General features: G+C 43.1%; 1 protein-coding gene across 2 annotated transcripts in view; it reads left to right on the top strand.

The window, feature by feature from the left end:
* Positions 1-6,931: 6,931 nt before the first annotated feature.
* SLAMF1 (signaling lymphocytic activation molecule family member 1) overlaps positions 6,932-22,621 on the top strand; it is a 38,961-nt gene continuing 23,271 nt past the window's right edge. For both annotated transcript variants that reach the window (XM_050758897.1, XM_050758887.1), the window contains exons 1-3: positions 6,932-7,126; positions 16,382-16,720; positions 18,688-18,972. In XM_050758897.1, coding sequence (XP_050614854.1) covers positions 7,051-7,126; positions 16,382-16,720; positions 18,688-18,972 — 700 coding nt within the window. In that variant the 5' untranslated portion in view covers positions 6,932-7,050. The remainder of the gene's footprint in view (positions 7,127-16,381; positions 16,721-18,687; positions 18,973-22,621) is intronic.

The raw sequence follows: 22,621 nt of genomic DNA, 5'->3' as shown, positions 1-22,621 counted from the left end.
CAGAGGGTCATTAAATGACTTCATGGAGCACACAGCGCCCATTCCCCAGCTGTCTCTGTTTCTCAGGGAGGTGACTGGCTAGTTAAGGACCAGAACTATTCAGAGACAGAAATGAATTCTGCTTCTGATAGTGGTTATACAGGGTTTCCAGGTACTTTGCAAATTATTCTCCTATCTACCACTCTGTCTAAGAAGGCAGACCAGGGTTATGGGAGGCAGTTTTTGGAGCACAGAAAAGATCTGAGGCTGGTGACTCAATAACCACTGTCACCAGTTCCTGAAGTCTATTTCTGCCTAGAAGGAGTAGAGTGGCATGGGCATTTCCCTTTCTTTAACAATGTATGCCAGTAAAAAGCAGGCTAGCAAATTACATGACTGCCACATGAGGTCATTTGAAAGGTAGTAGGAAGCACCCCAGTCCTACCAAGAATGCTTCTAAAAATGCTGTGGAGGGAGTCTGTGAAGCAGTGACTCTTTCTTGGTCACAGTCACCCCTTAAGGGACATGAAGAATTCCAAGTCAGTTCAGCGCAGGCCCCAGGAAGGGAGGGATCCCACATATTGGGTCTGGGGTCTGGAAGGATGGAGGAACATCAGTGGAAATGACAGCAGTTTGGAGAGGAAGTCCTCAGATGGCAAAGACCCTCAGATGTCTCTCCACTTCCAGACTCCAGTGCCCTGAAGCAGGTCTAAATTTCTCACTGATGTGAGAAACCTGGTGAGGGCCTTGCAGTGGGCAATCCCAGAACCACAGACAGGATACAGGGAAGAAGGCACTGCCAGTGGGATTTTCATCTCTCCTAGCCAGGCCTGGTCACTCAGGTCATCCATCTGGCTAGGGAGCTGATGGCAGGCATGAACATTCAGCAAAAAGGAGTTGAGTAGAGCCTGAGCCTGCATCTGGGCTAGAGTCACTTCAAAGCCCAGTTTTCTCTCCACTCTCCCCTCAACCCTGACAGCCCCAGCACCACAACAAGGCTATCTGGTTGACTAGTCTGCTCAGCCTCCATATCAGCCATCTGCCCTGTGGGCTTCCTCATCTCACCCAGCAGGGCGGACCCCAGGGTGTTTTTTCCCAGTGCTTTCCCCAGGCCAGTTTTAAACTCTTCAATCAGGTCTACTAGGAGAGATTTCAGAGTTTGGGGGAATTCTGTATTTTCATTTTGGTTTTGCAGGTTTTTTTTTTTTTTTCTTTTCCAGATAAATATGCTCATCATGAGCTCCATGTGGCCAGGTGATCTGGTCTTAGTGGCCCTTCTCTGTGGGGCCAGTTCCTTTTATAGGGGACCTCTGGTCAGAGGCTATGATGATGATGACCATTGGCTGGGAAGCCAAGACACTCAGGAACAGTCCAGCCCAGACACTGTCAGGCAGGTGATATTGGCACCTATAGCCATAGTGTCAGGAGAGAGAGTGGCAAGTCTTAGGGACACATTTAAGAGTATAAGAGGTAGGAGATGTCTTTGATGGATAACCCATTTGAGGTTTTTTGGGGAAGGCTATTTTCCACAGAAATGTAGTCCTCCTCACTCTCAGGGTGGGGCTCTGCATTGCCAAAGGGAAAGAATGGTGCTGAGCCACAGACATGGGAGGCTAGGACAGGAAACAGTGCTCACCTAGGATTCTCCTATTGCCCACGCTGTGGCCTGTGCCAGAAGGAATGTTTCACAGATAATGAGCCATTAGCCTACCCGAGCCTGAAGACTGGCTAAGATTCTTGCTCAGTATAATGCAAGTGGTATGGTGAATGGATAGAACACAGACTCTGGAGTCAGATAATCCAGGGTTTGAATCCAACTCTTGCTTTTTTTTGGCTCTGAGCCATTGAACAAGTTATTTAGCCGCACTATACTTCAATTTGTAAAATGGGGATAATTATTCCTGCTTCTTACTGCTACCAAGATTAATGAAATAACACATGTGGAAACCCCAGGCATCCAGGGAGTTCAATTAGCAAGATTTCCTTCCTCCTTATCCTCTTGAGTATTCATGGTGATATATACTCACCAGGAAAAAGGAAAGAGCTCTGACCAGTGTCAGGATTCCCAAGTTTGGTCCAGATCCTGCCTTACAAATGCCACCAGCTCTTCCATAGGGCTGTTAGGAGGATCAAATAAGGCCATGAATGTGAAGGCTTTTGAAAACAACTTTGTAACTACAAGACACTATCATCTGTGTATCTTCTGTTGTTGGTCTATTGACATCTGCTCTTAATAGCTGAAGGAAGCAGCTCAGTATACTAGATGTACTAACTGCAAATCTCTGGTCAGTCACATTGTCCCTCAGGTCCTGTATTAGTTTCCTATGACTGCTGTAACAAATTATCACAAACATGATGACTTAAAACAACAGAAATTCATTCTCCTACCATTCTGTAGGCCCAAGGTCTAAAACTAACATATTGGCAGGGCATGGCTCCTTCTGAAAGCTCCAGGGGAGAATCTTTCTGTGCCTTTTCCAGCGTCTGGTTGTCTCTGGTGTTCCTTGGATTGTGGCTGCATAGCTCTAGTCTCCGTTCTGTCTTTTCACATGGCCATCTTCTTTGTGTCTCTGTGTGTCCTTTTTCTATTTCTTATAAAGATGCACTACTCTCATTGGATTTGGGGATCACTCTAATTCACCCAATATAATCTCATCTCAATTCTTTCCTTAATTACATCTGAAAGATCCTTATTCCAAATAAGGCCACATTCAGACGTTCCAGGTGAAGAAGAATTTGGGGGCAGGGAGGACTCTATAGAATCCACTCTAGAACCTCAGAACCTTCATCTAAACCATTTCTGACCCTCATTCAATGTATGTTTTTGTTGAGTTCTAGATTGCACCAAACAGGAAAACTCTTCAGATAGTGCTTACCATTAGCTCAGTTTTCTGTGCAGAGGGGATGCAGGAGGTCAGAGTGGAGATGCCTCATGGTGAGGCTGGAGAAGGGCTAATTCTGGAAATGAGAGGAAGGGCAAAGCAAACAAGAGAATAAGTGTCTGTCTTTGAGAGAGAATGGTTTGAAATGAATAGACAGCATGCCTTCCAGGAGCCGTGCAGCTTGAAGAGAGAACACCAGTCTTGAAATCAGACCTGGATCATTGGTTTCCCATTTTTACAGGATCCCGGTATTCTCACATCATTTAGTTATTTCAACTGACATTTTATGAATATGTAGACAGTATGCCATTCACTATTTGGATTCTCAGTTATTGTAACAGTGGTGCGTTGGTAAATGGTTAACCATAATGAAAAATAATGTATGCATATATGTAAATGAGTTTGTTATAAATTTTGCTTACATGAAGAATGTGTAACATGCAATTTATAAAATACAATTTATTGCATTTTAGTAAAATGTACAATCCCCTTTATTGTAAATTCCATATAGCCACTGATCTCACAGGCTGCTTGCTTTCATATTGGCTTAATGCATATCCACAGCCAAACTGTGGTTACAATTGACAAAGGAATGTAGTTCCAAGATGAATGTTGGTTAATGTCTTTTTTGAAGTTAAAGAAATGTGAAACAACAAAAACGTGTGTTGGAACATCATTTGCTCATCAGTGACACTAGTGACTTTTTGCTGAATCAGATGATAGTTTTTGAGCACTGGAAAAATGTTTCCTCAATTTTTTATGCTAATCCCAAAGTAAGGGCCACAGTCATGGCACACGTTTAAGTGTACTCTGCATCATTATGTTTTCTCTATTACTTTCTTACATTTAGACAATCAACAAAACAATAAAGTTCTGATTTATATTGCTTGCTGATTTCCATGACATAAACTCTCATCATGGCCAGTTTCAAGTTCCCAACATAATGCCATTGAATGCAGAGTGGGGAAGACAGGTCCAGAAGCACCAATGATCCAGTATTTAATTTCCACTGTAGACACATAAGAGATGTCAATTACCTCAAGAACATAGATATCAGTAATGTCATAAAATAATTAAGAAACAATGAGCTTTGAGATTTTATTCCCTCTGTTTAGTATAATTTATTTAGTTGTAAAGTTTCTTTTAAAGGCAGGGTTTTGCTCTGTTGCCCAGGCTGGAGTGCAGTGGCTATTCACAGGTGTGTTAGTCCATTCTCACACTGCTATAAAGATACTACCCAAGACTGGGTAATTTATAAAGGATAAAGGTTTAATTGACTCACAGTTCCACATGGCTAAGGAGGTCCCATGAAACTTACAATCATGGCAGAAGGCAAAGGAGAAGCAAGGACCTTCTTCACATCACAGTAGGAGAGAGAAGTGCAGCCAAGAGCAGAAAATATTGCCTTCTAAAACCATCCGATCTTGTGAGAACTCACTCACTGTCTTAAGACCAGCATGGAGAGGAAACTGCCCCCATGATCCAATCACCTCCCACCTTGTCCCTTTCTCAACACTTGGGGATTATAGGGATTACAATTCGAGATAAGATTTGGGTGGGGATACAGTGGCAAACCACACCAACAGGCATGATCATGATAGTCCATTCTCACACTGCTATAAAGATGCTACAGCCCCGGGGCCTATCATGGGGAGGGGGGAGGGGGGAGGGATTGCATTGGGAGTTATACTTGATGTAAATGACGAGTTGATGGGTGCAGCACAGCAACATGGCACAAGTATACATATGTAACAAACCTGCACGTTATGCACATGTACCCTAGAACTTAAAGTATAATAATAATAAAAAATAAAAAATAAAAAAAATTTAAAAAAAAGATGCTACAGCCTCAAACTCTTGGACTCAAGGGATCCTCATGCTTCAGTCTCCCAACTAGCTGGGACTACAGGCATGTACCACCACACCCAGCTTAACTGTAAGTTTATATAATTTAATTTAATTTTATATGTTTAATAATGGCCATGTTCATCAAGCACCTCACAAGCTTTCTGAAAATCTATTTTTTATTTTTATTTAAAAAATATTTTTGTAGACATGAGGTCTCGCTATATTGCCCAGACTGTTTTCAAACTCTTGGCCTCAAAGGTTCTCCCACCTAGGCCTCCACAAGTGGTAGGGTTACAGGCGTGCCACTGTGCCCATCCAGATTCCTGAAAATTTAACAGTTTTATTAATTGGTACATGCTGGTTCAAGCACACACCACTGGGAATAGTTGTGAGGAGGACAGTTGAGTGCTGGGGAAAGGAAGGAAGAAAACAGTGAGGATAAAGAACAAACTCACATATCCCACCAACTTTTATTACCTGATCCCCATGGGGAGGCCCATCAGAGAGTGCCTATGACCTGTTACAATGAACTCTAAAAACACTTCCCTACTCTTTCAAGTCTCCCTGTGAACATTGGTTACATTTCCAGTGTCCCATTCTTATAGTTTAACTCATGAAAGAGGGCGGGATCTTCCTTCTGCCAATACTAGTTCCTTCTCCTCAATGAAAAGTTAGACACAAACTCTAAAATAAAGGCAACTCCCAGAATACAACACAGCCCCAGTTAAATTAAAAAGTCTTTTATCCAAGAGACAGGCAATAACAAATGCTGACAAGGATGTGGAGACAAGGGAACCCTTGTACACTGTTGGTGGGACTATAAGTTAGTACAACCACTGTGGAGAATGGTTTGAAGGTTCCTCACAAAACTAAAAATAGAGCTACCATATGATCCACAATCTCACTGCTCGGTGTACACCTAAAAGAAAAGAAATCAGTATATTGAAGAGATATCTGTATTCTCATGTTTATTACAGCACTATTCACAATAGCCAAGGTTGGAAGCAACGTAAGTGTCTATCACAGATGAGTGAATAAAGAAAATGTGTTACATATACACAATGGAGTACTATTCAGCTAAAAAAGAATTAGATCCTGTCATTTGCAACGATGTGGATGGAACTGAAGATCATTATGTTAAGTGAAATAAGCCAGGCACAGGCAGACAAACTTCACACGTTCTCACTTGTGGGAGGTAAAAAGTAAAACAATTGAACTTGTGGACAGAGAGTAGAAGGATGGTTACCAGAGGCTGAAGGGTAGTGGGGGTTGGGGAAGAAGTGGGGATGGTTCATGGGTACAAAAAATAGAAAGAATGAATAAGAACTAGTATTTGATAACACGACAGCGTGACTATAGTCAATAATAATTTAATTGCACATTTAAAAATAACTAAAAGTATAATTGCATTGTTTGTAACACAAAGGATAAATGTTTGAGGTGATGGATACCCCGTTTACCCTGTGTGATTATTACACATTGCATGCCTCTATCAACATATCTCATATACCCCATACATCTATATATATATATACTGACTATGTACACACAGACGTTAAAAATTAGGAAAAAACAAACACAACAAGGAGACTGAGCTGGAAGGATGGAGCTCTGGGATAGATTTGTCCTACATCCCTGCCTGGGAGGGAATCCACACACATGTGAGAAGACAAACTAGGAGCATGGGACACTAAATTATACCACATTGCACTCATTGGGGTCACAGGGTTTCTTCCAAGTGACCCGCACTTGCCCATCCCATCTCTCTGTGACAGTGGCACCCGCACCAGACTACATGTTGAAGTGTTATCTGAAATTATGAAATAAAACAGAAGTAAGAGGTCTATGAGCTCATCAAAATGCAGTCATCTAAATTCAGCTGTGAACTGCCAAATTTGAGGAGTGATCTGACAAAACATCTTTTCTTTGCAATCCAAGAAGACTTACCGGAGAGAACTGCTCAGATAATCTGCAACATCCGGTTCCTGGAGGCAGCTAAGGAAAGAAGCAGGGGTGCATGTTTCTGCCCAAAGCCGGGGTTTGGCCGAGGTGACTACACACCCCCTTTCCTGGCTCCCATAGGCTAAGTGCCTGGCTTCTTGAGAAGCCTGCTTCTTGAGAAGAAAAAAGTGATTTAAAGCCTCATGGGAGATGAGCAATCCTCAAGACACAAGCAGAAAAAGTCCCGGTGATACAGGAAGCGGGTTCAGGAACCTGCTGGTTCCTGATACATAAATTAGACAGCAGAGGCAGCACTGCATGACACGAAGCTCGCTCTGCCTAGCGTCTGTGAGCAGCTGCCAGGCTCTGACCAGGACCCCTTCCTTCTCCTCACTGGCTGATGGATCCCAAGGGGCTCCTCTCCTTGACCTTTGTGTTATTTCTCTCCCTGGCTTTTGGGGCAAGCTATGGAACAGGTGAGTGTTCATCTGCCTGATGGTTTGAGTCCCACGTTAGCTGCCTGGAATCAGCATATCTTCGTGGATGGAGAGAAGGTGCAGGGCTGGGGATTGTGTTTGGTCACTCTTCCTTAGGGACTGGCTGTCAGTTTCAACTGCCTCTTTCAAAGAGGAAGGAACATTATGAGTTCCTGGGCCCTTGGGTTTCCAAGACTCAAGCCCACCAGCCCCTTTTCCAAGGAAATGAGGAGCTCTAAGCCAAAGGCTCCAGTCACTTCTCTGACCAGTCTTAGGGTGACAGGCTCTGGTAGAAGTCCTGGTTGAGTGGTTGGTTTTACATGGGCATTTTTCTGGCAAAGATCCAGCCTAGAGAGACTGAGCTGGATGGAGTGAGCTCTGGGAGATGATTTGCCCTACATCCCTGCCCTAGGAGGGAATCTGTGCCCATGCAGCCTGACAAACCAGGAGCATGGGTCAACAGAAAGCATTGGCTAGAATGGGAAGAGAGAGTAGAAGTGAAAACTCCAGGCTTTTGGCTAATAACCAGCAGTGACCACAGTGTGGTCATACTGGTGTGTATTTTCTTGGAAGAGAAGGTCCAAGAAAGCAAGAGGGAAGAAGTTGGGATTTCTGGAGCCTAGGGCTGGTTACAGTATGTGGGAAATGCAAATTGGGGACCCTCAGAGAGTAGCTCCAGCAGGAAGGCCAGACAAGGGCTACCTTTGGATCTGGACTCTGTTCCTGTCTTTCTGGATATCTTCTTCCCAAGGCAAGCTCTTGCTTTCTGTTTAGAAGTATCAGGGCTATGAGAAAAGGTATTTGAGAAAGAAAAAGCCAAGCAAGAAGTGGACTTTGGACTGCCTGTGTGAGTGGGGTGAGAATCTCTTTCTGCTTATTTGTTTAGACTGTGGGAGGTAGCCTGGAGTAGAAGAGGTGGCATTACGGACAGGGGGGGAAATCCTGAGGCCCAGGGTGTTTTAAGCTTGGGGTTTTCAAGACCGCAAATCCAATATGGACTTTTCCAGGAAAAGCACCGAGATATACCAGGGATGTGGGGGTGCTGCACAATGGATGTGTCTTTTACCAGACAGCCAGATGAACAGGGCTTGCTCAGCCACTTCCTTTTGGAATCTGCAGACCCATGGGTCATACTTCCCAAGGTCTAGGAGAGACAGAACTGAGCTCAGGGCTCAGAAAACCAAACTGAACCACTTTAAGTGGTCACAGGGAAAGCCACGCTTCCCTCGTTGCAACCAATTTGTGACTGCACCATTTTTGGAGCACTTCTTGGTGACTGTAAGGAGTGATGGTGCTGAACTGTGAGCTGGACTTTTCCATCTCTGTGCTTGCTAGCCTCTTGGCCAGCCTGGCCCATAGCATCTTAGGCACTGCTGACCAATAGCTGGTCCTACTGAGGCTTTGGAAGTCACCGGTCAGGGAGAAGCAGCCCAGCCCCACAAGGCAAGTCTATCCAATCGGAGGCTGCTCACTTCATTGCATGTTTTCTTCTTTGAATCTTCACAAAAGCTTTTCAGTGTTTTTATTTTTAAATACACACCCTTTTGTGAAGCCCCAATAAAACCCAGGCAGAAATGCTTTGCAAATGCGGCAGGTTAGTCATGACAGATTTGCCCAAGCAAGAAGCTTGATACTTGTAAAACTGGCACCCACTCCCATTCTCATTTCTACTCAGCTCAACTTCTAATTCCCAGTCAGAATTGTAAAAATCAAAAAGTCCACATGTCCCTTCCCCAAGTAAAGTGAATTTTTCATTTCCCCAATGAGATTTGTTTTAATAGACTTTATTTTTTAGAGCAGTTTTAGGTTCACAGCAAAGTTGGGCAGAAAGAACAGAGATTTCCCATATACCCTCTGCCCCATATATGCATAGCCTCCCCTGTTATCAATATCCCCCACCAGGGTGGTACATTTGTTATAATTGATGACTTTACCTCAGTGAGTTTTTTTATTCCTCCATGCAGGTCCTCCGCACCCCCTTCACACACTTTGGGGGAAGGTGAGGGACAAGTGCGTGGGTTCTAGACTTGGCCTAACCTTGTATGTTCAGTGGCCCATTCTATCCCAAGATGTCAATCTAGGCACTTCTATTTCTCAAAAATGTTAATACTGTGATGTCATGTGATGCTGTCACTTTCATTGTCTCCCTCACTGGACTGGAAATCAGAGTATCAGGGCTAATTGTTTTTATCCATAGATTGACTTTGAATGATCCCATTCAGCAGCTATTAAGGACAAATGATGTGGCAGCCACATCATTTGTCAAGGGTGCAAGGGTGCAAGGTGTGGGGAAAACAAAATGAACAACAGCCACTGCGCAGCACCTGACACTGTTTCTGTACTGAAAGCCTGTACACAAATGTTTGTTGAGTGAATAATATTAGTATATACTGCATACTTGCTTTATACCAGGCACTGTTCTAAATGCTTTATGTGTGTCAGTCATTTCATTTTCACACCAAGCCTATAAGATATGTATGTATTATTGGTACCATTAAAACTTTATAAATGGGGAAAGGGGCACAGAGTAGTTTAGCAATTTCTCTGTGCTCACATAGCCATCTGACTCCAGAGGCCTCAATGAGTGAAACTGGACAAGCCCATGTTTGGGAAGCAGGGGTGGGGAGAATGCCACAATTTGTATCCAGATTCCATGGTAAAAATTAGAATGTGCTATCTATAATTGAAAAATATGAGTGGAATTGAATTAAGATAAATTGAAGTATAGAAATGTTCAAAAGGTGAGAGACTGATAAAAATTATAGAAGAATGGAGAGGGCATATAAGAAGTATTTGACCTGTAATTTGGAAAATGAAAACGTTTTTTCATCATGCAAACATTCATTTAATTTTTTTTGTTAACTAGTTTGTTTATTGATTATCACATCTGTAAAACATGCCATGTCTATGAAACTTCACCAGTACACAAGAGTATTTAGTGAAGACTAATCTGCCCTCCATACCTCATGCTGGAGGCAACCACTGTGTACACTTTCTTGTGTGTCTTTCCAAATGTATAGGTCTTCGTGTTTGATAGATCAGTAGGGTGACTATAGTTAACAATAATCTATTGTACATATCAAAATAGCTGGAAGAGAATAATTCAAATGTTCTTAGCATAAAGGAAAGAGAAATACTCAAGGTGATACATATCCCAATTACCCCGATTTGATCTTTACACAACATGTGAATGTATCAGATAGTGCTATGTGCCCTGAAAATATGTACATCTATTATGTATCAATTTTTTAACATGGCAGAGAAGAAATCAGAGACTTAAGGATAAAGAGGGCGGGGAAATAAAACTTTTCTGGACTTTTCAGTGTCTGGTGAAGAACACTAGCTTCCTGACACTTTTTTCATACCATGAGAATTAAATCTGTAGTCATTTGTATAGGTAATTGCTCTGATCCAAATGAATAATAAAACTTTTCCCGAGAGGACCAAATGGTTACAGCCTGAACAAGGTCCCTAGGTAGAGCGCCCAAGGTGCCGTGAAGCCTGGAGTCACTATCTTCCTAAGCAGGCCAGCACAAGCTTGTGCCTTCATTTTGCAACATGCAAGAAGGAATGAGCCCCAGAACTTGAGACAAGTCCCAGGACTTGCCATAAAAGCCAAGACATGTAAGGGACTATCTGGCTCCTGGAGAGATTTATTTACCTATCAAAGTGTTGGAATAAGGAGCAGACCTTTAAGAAGGGCAGGGGGGATTGCTGCCTCCTTCCCCTTTTATAGGTAGAGAAAATAATTTGTCCGTATTTCTTACCTATGGAGTGTCTGGTTACTCACATAAAACAATTGACCTTGCTCTTATCACATCATCCTAGGGGGAAGCGGGGGCCAAAGAATTTACTATTTACTGTGAGTTATTTAATAAGAAATTTGAATCTAATGCAGAATATCTCATGTGCACATTTGGGATAAAGTTAATAAAAATGAATATTAAAAACTTAGCCCCAAATAAATAGGTCTGATGGGTTTGATTTTTATGGAACTTGAGAAGGAGTATTCCAGGAGGAGGCACAAATGCAGAGGTAAAGGGTTTCAAGTGTTCAGGGGAAATGGCAAGTTGTCTGTTGTACCTGAAACCTAGGGTTTATATTTAAGGCACTTCCATGTCCTCAGCTGGCAAGTGGGGAAAAGGGTCCCCACCACTTGCCTCCATAACATACCTCTTAGGGATGTTATAAAGGCAAATCAGAGTACATTCCAATTTTGGTGGGAGGAGAACTTGGACTCTGGGTTGTCATTTGCTCATTCGTTCATTCATCCATTCCTTTTTATTAATTCACTTGGGTAACAAGGACTTACTGAGCTCCTACTATGTCCCAGGTGGGTGTTAGGGATACTGCAATGAATAAAACAGACACAGTCCGTACTCTTGGAAGCTTATAAGAGTAAGGGATTACAGGCATTGAACCAGAGTTGAACACATGATGAATGATATGAAGGAGTGCATTCATCGTCCGTTAGAAGCCTGTGGCTGGACAACCCAACCTAAGTCAGGAGTCAGGAAAGTCTTCCCTACGAAAGACATGTCAAAATGGAGACCAGAAAGATGGAAGTTGTTAGCTAGGCAAATAAAGAGTGGTTCTAGGCTCTAAGGCTAGGGAAGGTACATGCTAATAGTATAAGATAGAATGACCCAGAAGTGCCAAAGAATAAAAATAGGACTTTGACTGATGGGGATACAGTTTAAAAAGCAAACACAGACAAGTTGTCTTTTTTTTCTGAGCCTAAATTTACCAAAACAACTGTGGAGTCCGTAAGTTCTGTTCCTTCTGTTCCTGAAAGAATGCTGTAGCAAGGTGCTAAAAGCACATATGAAAGTATCAGGGCTAGGCAAAAAAATATGATACAATAAAACAAAAAGGGTTATCATTAGGTAGAAGCCCATGTTGTGAGAGGGTTGGCTAAATCATACTATTAATAATTTTTGACCAAACTCCATAGGCCCATGTGAATCACTCATTTTTCGAAGTAGAATTGCCCGTGAAGGAAAGTGAGTTGGTGTTAACAGCTACAAATGTTTCCTCCCAGACTCTTTTAGCAAACAAGGGCTGGCTGAATCACAGACACACTGGAAAACACTCATCAGGCAGCAGGATGTTTCAGGAGCAGGGACGCCACTTGAGGGGTTTTACGAACCACTTTAAAGCCCCCACTTATTTTTCCACCTTATGCTTAGGTGAGGGTGATCTCAAGTACCCCCTCCAGACCCCGACACACACACACACTCAGGTGTTGCGTCATCATTCTTTATGTGGGTTGTGGGGTATAAGGGTCTCTTCCTGATGAAGTTTTGGTTCCATTCCTCATGACTGAGTGTGCATAAGCCACTCAGTCTCTCTCATCTACCCCTTCCCCTTTCCTCTTCCTCTTTCTCCTTCGATTTTCTTTCTTTGATTTTTTTCTTTGATTTCTTTTATTTTTTTGGTTATTCACTACCTCTCTTATATCCCTCTTTCTCCTCCCCCAACCAACTCCAAGTTCTGAAAGCAATCATGGTGCAAAGGGTGTGCAGGGTTAGGGGGGAAGGGGTGCATGGGAGCCATTTTGGGGAGTGGTGGCGATGGGTTATGGTCTGAAAATGGAATTTTTTAATTCTTTTTTTCTCCCCTATCAAAGTTGGTCTTTAAAAATCAACACTATGCTAGCAATTCTTAATCTTGTTTTGAATCTCAGATCCCTTTAAGAGATGGCATTTATGGATGAGCTCCCAGAAAAATATACATATGCTCATCTATACAACTTTTTATACAGAAGTTTGGAAGTTCATTCTTGCACATATGGCTGTAAATTTTTTCCCATTTCTTTATACTTAGAAGTTTAGGTTCAGGACTCAAGTTACTCTCTTAAGTACTGTGCCTACAATTCAGGTATGCGGCCACCAAAGGGGTCACATTATCTAGACAGTCAGGCATCCACAAGTGTGGTTGGAAGAAAATCCAACATGCTTCCCAGTTTATTGATGTAAAAACAACCACCACCACATTAACTATAATGTTCCTCATGTCATCAAGCAGCAGGGGAGAGCACTCTGTTTTAAGCTTAATATATTAGCAATATTTTAAAAAACAAGTGCCTAATTGCCTTTCTCACTTTTCCTCAACAATTATGAATTTCAATCACTCTAATCCAGATTTTAGCCCAGATAGACTACTTTTTCTTCTTCCCCAGTCATTGAATCTCCAGTCTACTACTAGCTGAGCCCTTTACTGAACGACATTGGGATTTCAGGGTATTTTGGTAACAAGAATATTTGGGCCAGTGTGTCCAATTTTCCAATATCTCATCTTAGTCACAAGTCAGTTGTGAAAGAGTGTCTTCTAGGTAGCTGCATTACTTAAGCTGATGGTTCTATTTTACTCTCTGACTTTCTTATCAGCTAGAACAATCTATGCTCTCTTTGAGTCATGGACTCCTTCTTTTATGAACACTAACTTATGGTTAAGTTCAGATATATATATAAACTTATATGTATCTGAACCTAAATAAGAGGCTTTGGTCAGGTAATACGGTTTTCAGCATTCATAAATTGAACAGATATTTATTAAATGCCTCCTATGTGCTAAGCATATAGCACCTCTTTGTAGGTCCTGGGGTCAAAATAATGAACAAAATGAAGTTCTTCCTCTTGAGGCTTTTGCATTTTAGTGGGAGAGACAAAAATAAAACAAAAAAAATATATACAGTATAATATAAGGCAGTGATAAGTGCAGAAAGAAACAGAAAGTTATTTTAGATACATGGTCAGAGGAGGCCTCTTGGAGGAGATACTGTTTGGAGCAGATACCTAAAATAAAGTGAAAGAATGAGCTATCCAGGTATGGAAGGGAAGAAATTCTCCAGCGAGAGGAACAGCAAAAGCAAAAGTTCTGACACAGGAATGTTCTTGGTGGGTTTAAGAAGCAGCCAGGAGCCAGTGTGACTGTAGCGCAGTGAGCAAAGAGGAGGGCAGGAAATGGAGTTGGAACAGTGCCAGGGACTGGGTATGCAGGGCCTTTGAAGCCATATCAATAGTGGACTATGGTTTTATTCTATCAGTGCTAGAAAGCCACAGAAATTTAAAAGCAGGAGAGAGACAAAATAGGACATAGTTTTTAAAAATTACTCTATCAGGGAGATCAGCTGGAAGAAGACGGCAGTACCAGGCCTGGGATGATGTGGTGGAAATGCAGGAGGTGCGAAGGGTTCAGATACCAGACATATTTTGAAGTCAGAGCCAGGAGGATTTGCTGTTAAAATGAGTGTGGAGTATGGCTGGGCACAGTGGCTCATGCCTGTAATCCCAGCACTTTGGGAGACGGAGGCGGGCAGATCACTTGAGGTCAGGAGTTTGAAGTCAGCCTGGCCAACATGGTGAAACCCCATCTCTACTAAAAATACAAAAAATTAGCCGGGCGTGGTGGCAGGCGCCTGTAATCCTAGCTACGCAGGAGGCTGAGGCAAGAGACTTGCTTGAGCCTGGGAGGCAGAGGTTGCAGTGAGCCAAGATTGCAACATTGTACTCCAGCCTGGGTGACAAAGCAAGACTTGGACTCAAAGAAAAAAAAAATTGAGTTTGGAGTATGCAAGAACGAAAGGAGTCAAGGATGTTTCCAATGTTTTGGCCTGAGAAATTGGCTGAATTATAATGTTTGCAGAAGGTGTTTTGGAACCAAGAGTTTGTTTGCTGAGTTTGAAATGCCCTTTAGACCTCCAAGTCCTATCTTGTGTAGGCAGTTGGGAGTGCAGTGAAGGGTTTGGTTGGGAGATATAACTCTGTAGCATCCCAGAAATATGTCAGACTGTGCAGTTGGGTGAGAAACTGGATTGGTGTGGATGAGAATGAGAACTCTGAGAACTGGGATGCTCCAGTATTTAGAGGTCCGGAAGAACAGAAGGCTCCTGCCAAGAAGACTGAGCAGAGGCAGCTTATAGGATAGGTGAAAAACCGGGAGAGTATGGTGTTCCCTGATCCAAATGATGACAGCGTTTCAAGGAGGGATGGATGAACTATGTCAAGTACCCCTGAGAAAGCAAGTAAGATAGGAACTTTGACTTGGCTTCGTGGAGTAGACAGTGACCTTGACAAAGGTGGGTCCAGCGAGCAGTAGGAAAGAACACCTGTTTATAGTGGGTCCAAGGGAAAATGGGTCTGGAAATGGGAAAATAAGCTATAAACACACATTAAAGCACTTTACTGAAAAGGAAAACAGAGAAATGGAGAGGTAGCTGGGGATGGACCTGGGATTAGGGGAGATATTTTTAATATAAAGGAAACTACAAGTTTATATGTTGTGTATTGATGGAAATAACCTAGTAAAAAAAACCTGATAATGTGAGGGATGGAGGCAATTGCCGAAACAAAGCTTTGAAGTAGGTGAGTGCTCCATGGGGGAAGAGGCTCCACTTGCGTGGGAATGTAGACCATCTATCCAAGTAGGTAAGTTGAGTTAGTGGTGGCAATAAATGGAAGTTCTCTTTTCGTTTCTTCATTTTATTTTTCGGTGAAACAAAAAGCAAAGTCGTCACATGAGAGAGGAGGGGGAAAGGCAGGTTGTGGGTTTGAGGAGAGAGGAGGTGTGAAATAATCAGCAGTAGGATCCCTTATAGTGGTTTGAAAGGCTCTTTTTTTTTTTTTTTTTTTAATCTTGTTGGCTCAGCTTTTTTGAAAGAGAAAAATACAGTAATATCTCACTGTCGACATTATTAACTATCTCAGGGTGTTTTAGAGAGAGAGAATTCTACAGTTTGAACACTGGGCTTACCCTTTCTTGACTCCACATTCCTCAGATTTTTCTGTTTTCCTCATGATCTGAAATGGTTCCTGGGCTCATGAGCTCAGATTCACTTTCATTTGCTCTCCGTCCTTCATCCTGTATATTCAATGGTGGAATAAAACCCTGGTAGAGGAATTAACAGACCTGAATTCTAGTCCTGACTCCCACTGACTAGTCAGGGAAGCCATTTAACTTCTCTGTGCTTTTTAAATGCCTGAACCTTAAATCTGAGTTGATAAAGACCCAGTGCTCTAGTTACTCTATACAACTCTATCCTAAGTAATTTTAAGCTGTCTACTGACAGTTTTGAAATATTGAGAATATAGTAGGGATCCTCATGGCAGTCTTCATAGACCATGAAGGACTTGGCAGCCCCAGGGATAGCCCAAGAGGAAGGGGGAGAGCCTCCAGTCTGTCCTTCTGTTCTGCTGACACGATGTTATCTAAAGACCTTAATAATAAGGGACTCTCTTCTCCTCCCTCCCACAGGTGGGCACATGATGAACTGCCCAAAGATTCTCCGGCAGTTGGGAAGCAAAGTGCTGCTGCCCCTGACACATGAAAGGATAAATAAGAGCATGAACAAAAGCATCCACATTGTCGTCACAATGGCAAAATCACTGGAGAACAGTGTCGAGAACAAAATAGTGTCTCTTGATCCATCCGAAGCAGGCCCTCCACGTTACCTAGGAGATCGCTACAAGTTTTATCTGGAGAATCTCACCCTGGGGATCCGGGAAAGCAGGAAGGAAGATGAGGGATGGTACCTTATGACCCTGGAGAAAAATGTTTCAGTTCAGCGCTTTTGCCTGCAGTTGAGGCTTTATGGTAATAATGGCGGCTTCCCCAGTCCACACTAAAGGGCCAAGGTGCTCCTTTGACCAAGAATTCAGGTCTCTCTTAAAAGCAAAGGTATTCAGAGTTGGAAGTAACTATAATGATCTTCTAGTTTGACGGTATTTAAACCTGCTGCATGGAAGACGTTTTAAAGGTTGAAATTGTTTTTTTTTTCCAAATTGCACATTGATGATAGCTGATTAAGCATTAGTTACTCTTACTCCCATTTCCCAAAGGAAAGGGGCCCAGCTACCTGTGGGCTGGAGGGCCTATAGCCCCAAGAATCTTGATTTGCAAGTAATATTTTATTTGAAAACAGAATTTTTTTTCTGATTAAAAGAAATTGAATATCACAGATCAAACCCAGTCTCTCATACGTGAAGACGGTGAAATCTAACTAGAAGTGGTTAGCCCATTTACACACATTTGTGTAGGTGTTTCACTGCAATGGGGGTTCTGAATAAAGAAGGCTAAAATTCAGCCCACATACCACTTGTTAAGCCCTACATTCTGGCACCAGATCACACCTACCTGGTGGAAGAAGTGCCTTTTGGCATTTAAACAAAGGCTTTGGTTATAAAGTCTCTTAGTTGCTGTACTTAAATTAGGAACCAAGTCCACCTGAATCCAAGGCCAGTGCTTTTTTGAGCCTCTTTAACTACCAGTCCCTCTTGAGTGCACCCAGGGATTGCATCTCTTAGGCCCAGAGGCTCATCTGAATTCCCAGGGATCCTGATAGCCACGTGAGGCTTTCCTGCTTCTTCAAAATGACTTCCTTATCTCTGGGGATGGGACAGTAATTCCCAGCTAACCAACATTTCTTTGAAATTCTCAAATTTCTAGAGGGAAGGCAGCAATACTTTCACCAGTCCTCCCTCGCGCCAGCATTCCCTTTCCTTCAAACAGTGCCTGCGGAATTCCCATGGCCCTCCCCCAGGTACCTGAGAGTCACTTCCAGCAGTGACTGCAGGGCAAGACTGCCGTGAGCATGGAGGCTGCACAGGATGCATTTTCCAAAGCGGTGTGGATTCCAGACATTCCATCCTTTGGTTCCTATGTTACCTGTTTTTGTCACAGTTTGTGATCAAATTCTTACTTTGGAAAATGTGGTCTCTGCAACCATGGCATTGTTTTCAAGCCAAAGGAAGAGTTTGGATTTTGAAGTCAGATAGACCTAGGTTCAGATCTTAACTTGGCCACTTAGAAGCTGTGAGATGTAAGACATTCCACCTCCCTGGGACTTGGCTTTCTCATCTATAAAATGGGAATAATTACAACTAGAATTATAATTGTTGGGAAGACTAAAAAAGATGATGAATGTGAAACACCAGCACTGCTCTTGTCCTATAATAGTTGCTAAATAAGCAAGAGTTTACCTTTCATCTGGCCTATTTCATGGCCTTAGAGTGGGATAGATTGATGAGGCCTATGGTTATACTTGAGGACCTATCCCTATCTCAGACACACAAAAGCACTTATTACACACCCACCCACTCACCCATGCGCATGTGTGTGCGCGCACGCGCGCACACACACACCCTCCCACACACATCTGTATAGATGAAATCTCACCGCTAAAAAGTCATTCTTTTAGGTCTAGGAAGTAACAACGTAAGCCAACTAAAAACTATGGTGGCTTAGTTGACAGCAAACTCCATTGATAGGAGACAGGAGAATAGCAACCTAGGTCAAGAACAGCAGGAAAGGTGAGTGAAGCCCTAACAATATTGGTAGAAGGGGCCTAAAAAGCAGATTCTTATTTTATCCCAAGGTGGTCTTAGAAAGGATATAGTGGTGCATGATGGACAGTGTGAAGCAGTAGATTTCCCACTAGAAATAAATTACACTGAGGGGGAGGGAAAATGCCATTAGGCTGTACTTTGTTCTAACAAAAAGGTCAAGTGAGAATTCCCAGGGGTTCATTTCGGTGATGGCTCCTTTCCTCCCACTCCTGACAGAGCAGGTCTCCACTCCAGAAATTAAAGTGTTAAACAAGACCCAGGAGAACGGGACCTGCACCTTGATACTGGGCTGCACAGTGGAGAAGGGGGACAATGTGGCTTACAGCTGGAGTGAAAAGGCGGGCACCCACCCACTGCACCCAGCCAACAGCTCCCACCTCCTGTCCCTCACCCTCGGCCCCCAGCATGCTGACAATATCTATATCTGCACTGTGAGCAACGCCATCAGCAACAATTCCCAGACCTTCAGCCCGTGGCCCAGATGCAGGACAGACCACTCAGGTGAGTACACTGGTGGCAGCCTGTGTGCCACCTTAATGAGCATGGGCTCAGTCTTCACCTGACCCAATTGCTCCCCAGTCATGGCATTCACCTTAGTAACAATTTTCTTTAAAGTTTGCAAAAGTTTACCATGTGCATTTAGTGAGCTCACTCTCATATTGACTAGGGTGGCATTATTATGCTCATTTCACAGTTGATGAAACCAACAGGAGGTGATAGAGCCAGAGCCAGAGCCTAAGTCTCCAAGGCGTAGCCTTCTCTGCCTCTTGCTTTGGCTCCAACCTGCAAGGTTGGCTGGGTGAGGGAGTGCAGGTGGGTGGGCCTGGCTCCCAAGTCTATGTTCCACTAATGCTGGGGCAGTTCTACACCATCAATTAGTATTTATTGATCACCTACCTGGTTAGAAATTGTGAATAAATATGATATGTGATCTCTCCTCTCTAACAATTCATTGTAAAGATAAGATGTAAAACATATGCTTAATAATGAAACACAGGATATAGTTAAGGGCCTCGTTTTATGGAATGGACTGTGAATCCCATAGCAGGACCAGGGGAGTCAGAAAGAGAGACTAAGACCTGGACTGTGAAGTTTGAAGAATAATGATAAGTTGCATAGCGCTTCATCATTAGCAAAACACTCTCAACTGCATAATCTCTTTTGATCCTCACAATAACCTTGCCAGATAGGTGTTATTCTACTTTCATTTTACAGATAAGGAAAGTGACATTCATAGCATTTAAGTACCCTCCTCAAGTTTCTTTGGCTTGTAAATAGTGCAGTTAACCCCTAAACCTACATCTTCTGACTGTTCTTCCTCTAGAAAGAAAAGCATCATTATTCTGTCAGCAAAAGGAAGACAGAACTTATTAAGTAAGCCCATTTAACCACTTGGATACAGAATAGAACACAGGCCCTTTTTACTAACAGATCTTGTGTCCCTGCCTCAGGCAGGTTCAGGGACAGTAGGACCAGGGTGCTTGCTCTGCAAGGCATTTCTTAAACCCTGACATTCTCCTCTCTGCATCCACTGGGGGGTACATAGGAATCGTTCCAATGGGTCTTCTGTCTACAGTAGCCATGGCGTCCATGTGGAGGGCTTTCCCAGGTGGTCGTGGTTGAGGGACAGGGGAATTCAGCCAAGTAATGCCCTTCCACATAGCACTGCCTGTCACAGAGACTCCCCCGGAGTATTCCCAGATGGACTGCTGGGAAAATCCCACCTGGCCTCCAGTGTGCCCCTGGGAGTTCTTGAATGAGTCTAACCCCCTGCATGTTTCCTCCCCAGACATTTCATAGCCAGAGTCCCCCGTCTGCTCACTTACTGGCTATGTCTGGCTGCTTGCCCACCTTGCATACAAACCACATTCAGAGGCTACCCCCCAGTTCAGAGCGCTCAGCCTACCCATAGTCATTTAGAAGGTGCTGGCAGGACAAGCAAGCAGTGCAGCATAGTGGGTGACTTACAGAATGTGGGCCTGGAAGTCCTAGGGCCAATGCTGCCCTTTCTACTTACAAGATCAAGTCCCTCTGCCCTTCTGAGATTTAGATTCTTCATCTCTAAATAACAACAACTGGTGGGTCATTGCGGTTTACTATGTGCCAGTTATGTGGCATTTCAGTTAATCCTCACAGCAACAAAATAATATAGATAGTATTAGTATCCCCATTTCACAGATGAGGAAACAAAGCTATAACATCGTTATAAGTAAGGTCACACACAGAGCAAGTGATGGAGCTAGACCTTCCGATTCTGGAAGCCTCATAGGCATTAGTGAAAGAGATAATGCACTTAAAATGCCTTATAAACCATAATGAAATGTAATTTTTATTTTAAAAACTACATAAATACAAAGTATTTTTTAATGTTAAATGAGGAAGCAGTAACCCTTACCTCAGCACAGCCATCTCTGGGTATAGCTGCCCTATTAGAGTACAAAGATAGGGCACTGAGTATTTTACCCTGGCCTATCCCAAAAAAGGGGCAGAACTTTCTTCATGCTCCTCAATGTAGTTTAAAAAGAATTTATTAGTGCATACCAAAGTGTTGGTGGACCATAAAGCTTACACTAAGGGCACTCAGCTCAGAACGTTCTAAGAAAACACGTGAAGATGGACTTACCCATCTAAGCCACTCTGAGGACCAAGAATGCACCAGCAGGAACCAGATTTACTGAGTAGGAAGCAGGTTCTTGTCAGGAGTGGAGGGACAGGAAGCAGTAGAAACCTGGCACCATAGGAAGGGCCCTGTCAGGATCTTGGCTCGGTTTGTAAGAGAACTATCTAGCCGTTTCCCTCTCTTGGGTCTCTGTTTCATCCTCAGTAAAATGAAAAGGGCGAACAAGTGAAGTCCCTCCCAGAGTCAACAGTCCTTGATTCAGTGTGTGTGTCAATAAGAACTGCAAATAGAGGCTTGCCACTGTGTATGAGTTTGCTAAGGCTGCTGTAACAAAGGACCACACACTGAGTGACTTAAACAATCAAAATGTGTTGGCTCTCAGTTCTGGAGGCTAGAAATCTAAAGTCAAGGTGTCAGCAGGATTGTTTTTCTCTGAGGGCTGTGAGAGAAAGATCTCTCCCAGGCCCCTCTCCCTCCCTGGCTTGTAAATGACTGTCTTCCCTTGTCTTTTCATATCATCTTCCCTCTACGTGTATTTCTGTGTCCAAATTTTCTCTTCTTATAAGGACACCAGTCATATTGGATTAGGGCCCACCTCTCTCAGTTTGCTAGGGCTGCCATAATAAAGTACAACAGATTGGGTGGTTTAAATAACAGAAATTTATTTTTCTCCCAGTTCTGGAGGCTGGAAGTTTGAGGTCAAGGTGTTGGTAGGTTTGGGGTCTTCTGAGGCCTCTCTCCTAAGCTTGCGTATGGCTACCTTCTCACTGTGTCCTCACCTGGTCTTTCCTTTGTGTGCTCACACCCCGGTCTCTCTCTCTTTTTCCTGGTGTCTGTGTGTCCAGATTTCCTCTTCTTATAAGGACACCAGTCAGGTTAGATTAGGGACCACCCTAATGACCTCATTTTAACTTAATAACCTTTAAAGACCCTGCCTCTGAGGTCTTTGGCGTTAGAGCTTCAACATAGAAATTTGGGGGAGGGGAGATGCAATTCAACCCATAGCATCACCCTAATGACCTCAGTTTTACTCAATTAACTCTGTGAAGACCCTATGTCCAAATAAGGCCGTAGTTTAAGGAAATCAACATATGAATTTGGGGAAACACAATTCAACATGTAATACAAGTAGAGATGCCTCCTCCCCGCCCTGCCAGCCTGCAGGGATAGGTGACCAGACCTTCCCTGCCTCGGAACCAGATCACACAGCTGGTTTGTGGCCTGCCCTTCGCAGTATACCAGGTTGCCTAAATACTGAAAACAGAATTTTATTAGTACGTTGATTTGTGTGTGCAAATGAATAATGCATACTACCAATTCTTAAAACACGGCACTTAATTTGACAAAACATTTACTGAAGCTCTACTATATTCCAGCATTGTGCTAGGGGCCAAGTACACAAAGATAAAAAAGACATGATCCTTTATTAACACTGTCTCGGGGGATTAGAGAGAGCATCCCAGAGGATGTGACATAAACTAGGTTTTAAAAATAAGTAGAAATTACCCAAGCTGATGAAAGACATTCCAG

This window comes from Macaca thibetana, chromosome 1 (genome assembly GCF_024542745.1).
Source record: "Macaca thibetana thibetana isolate TM-01 chromosome 1, ASM2454274v1, whole genome shotgun sequence".
Classification (NCBI taxonomy): Eukaryota; Metazoa; Chordata; class Mammalia; order Primates; family Cercopithecidae; genus Macaca; species Macaca thibetana.
This window is presented reverse-complemented; position numbering and strand designations above follow the sequence as displayed.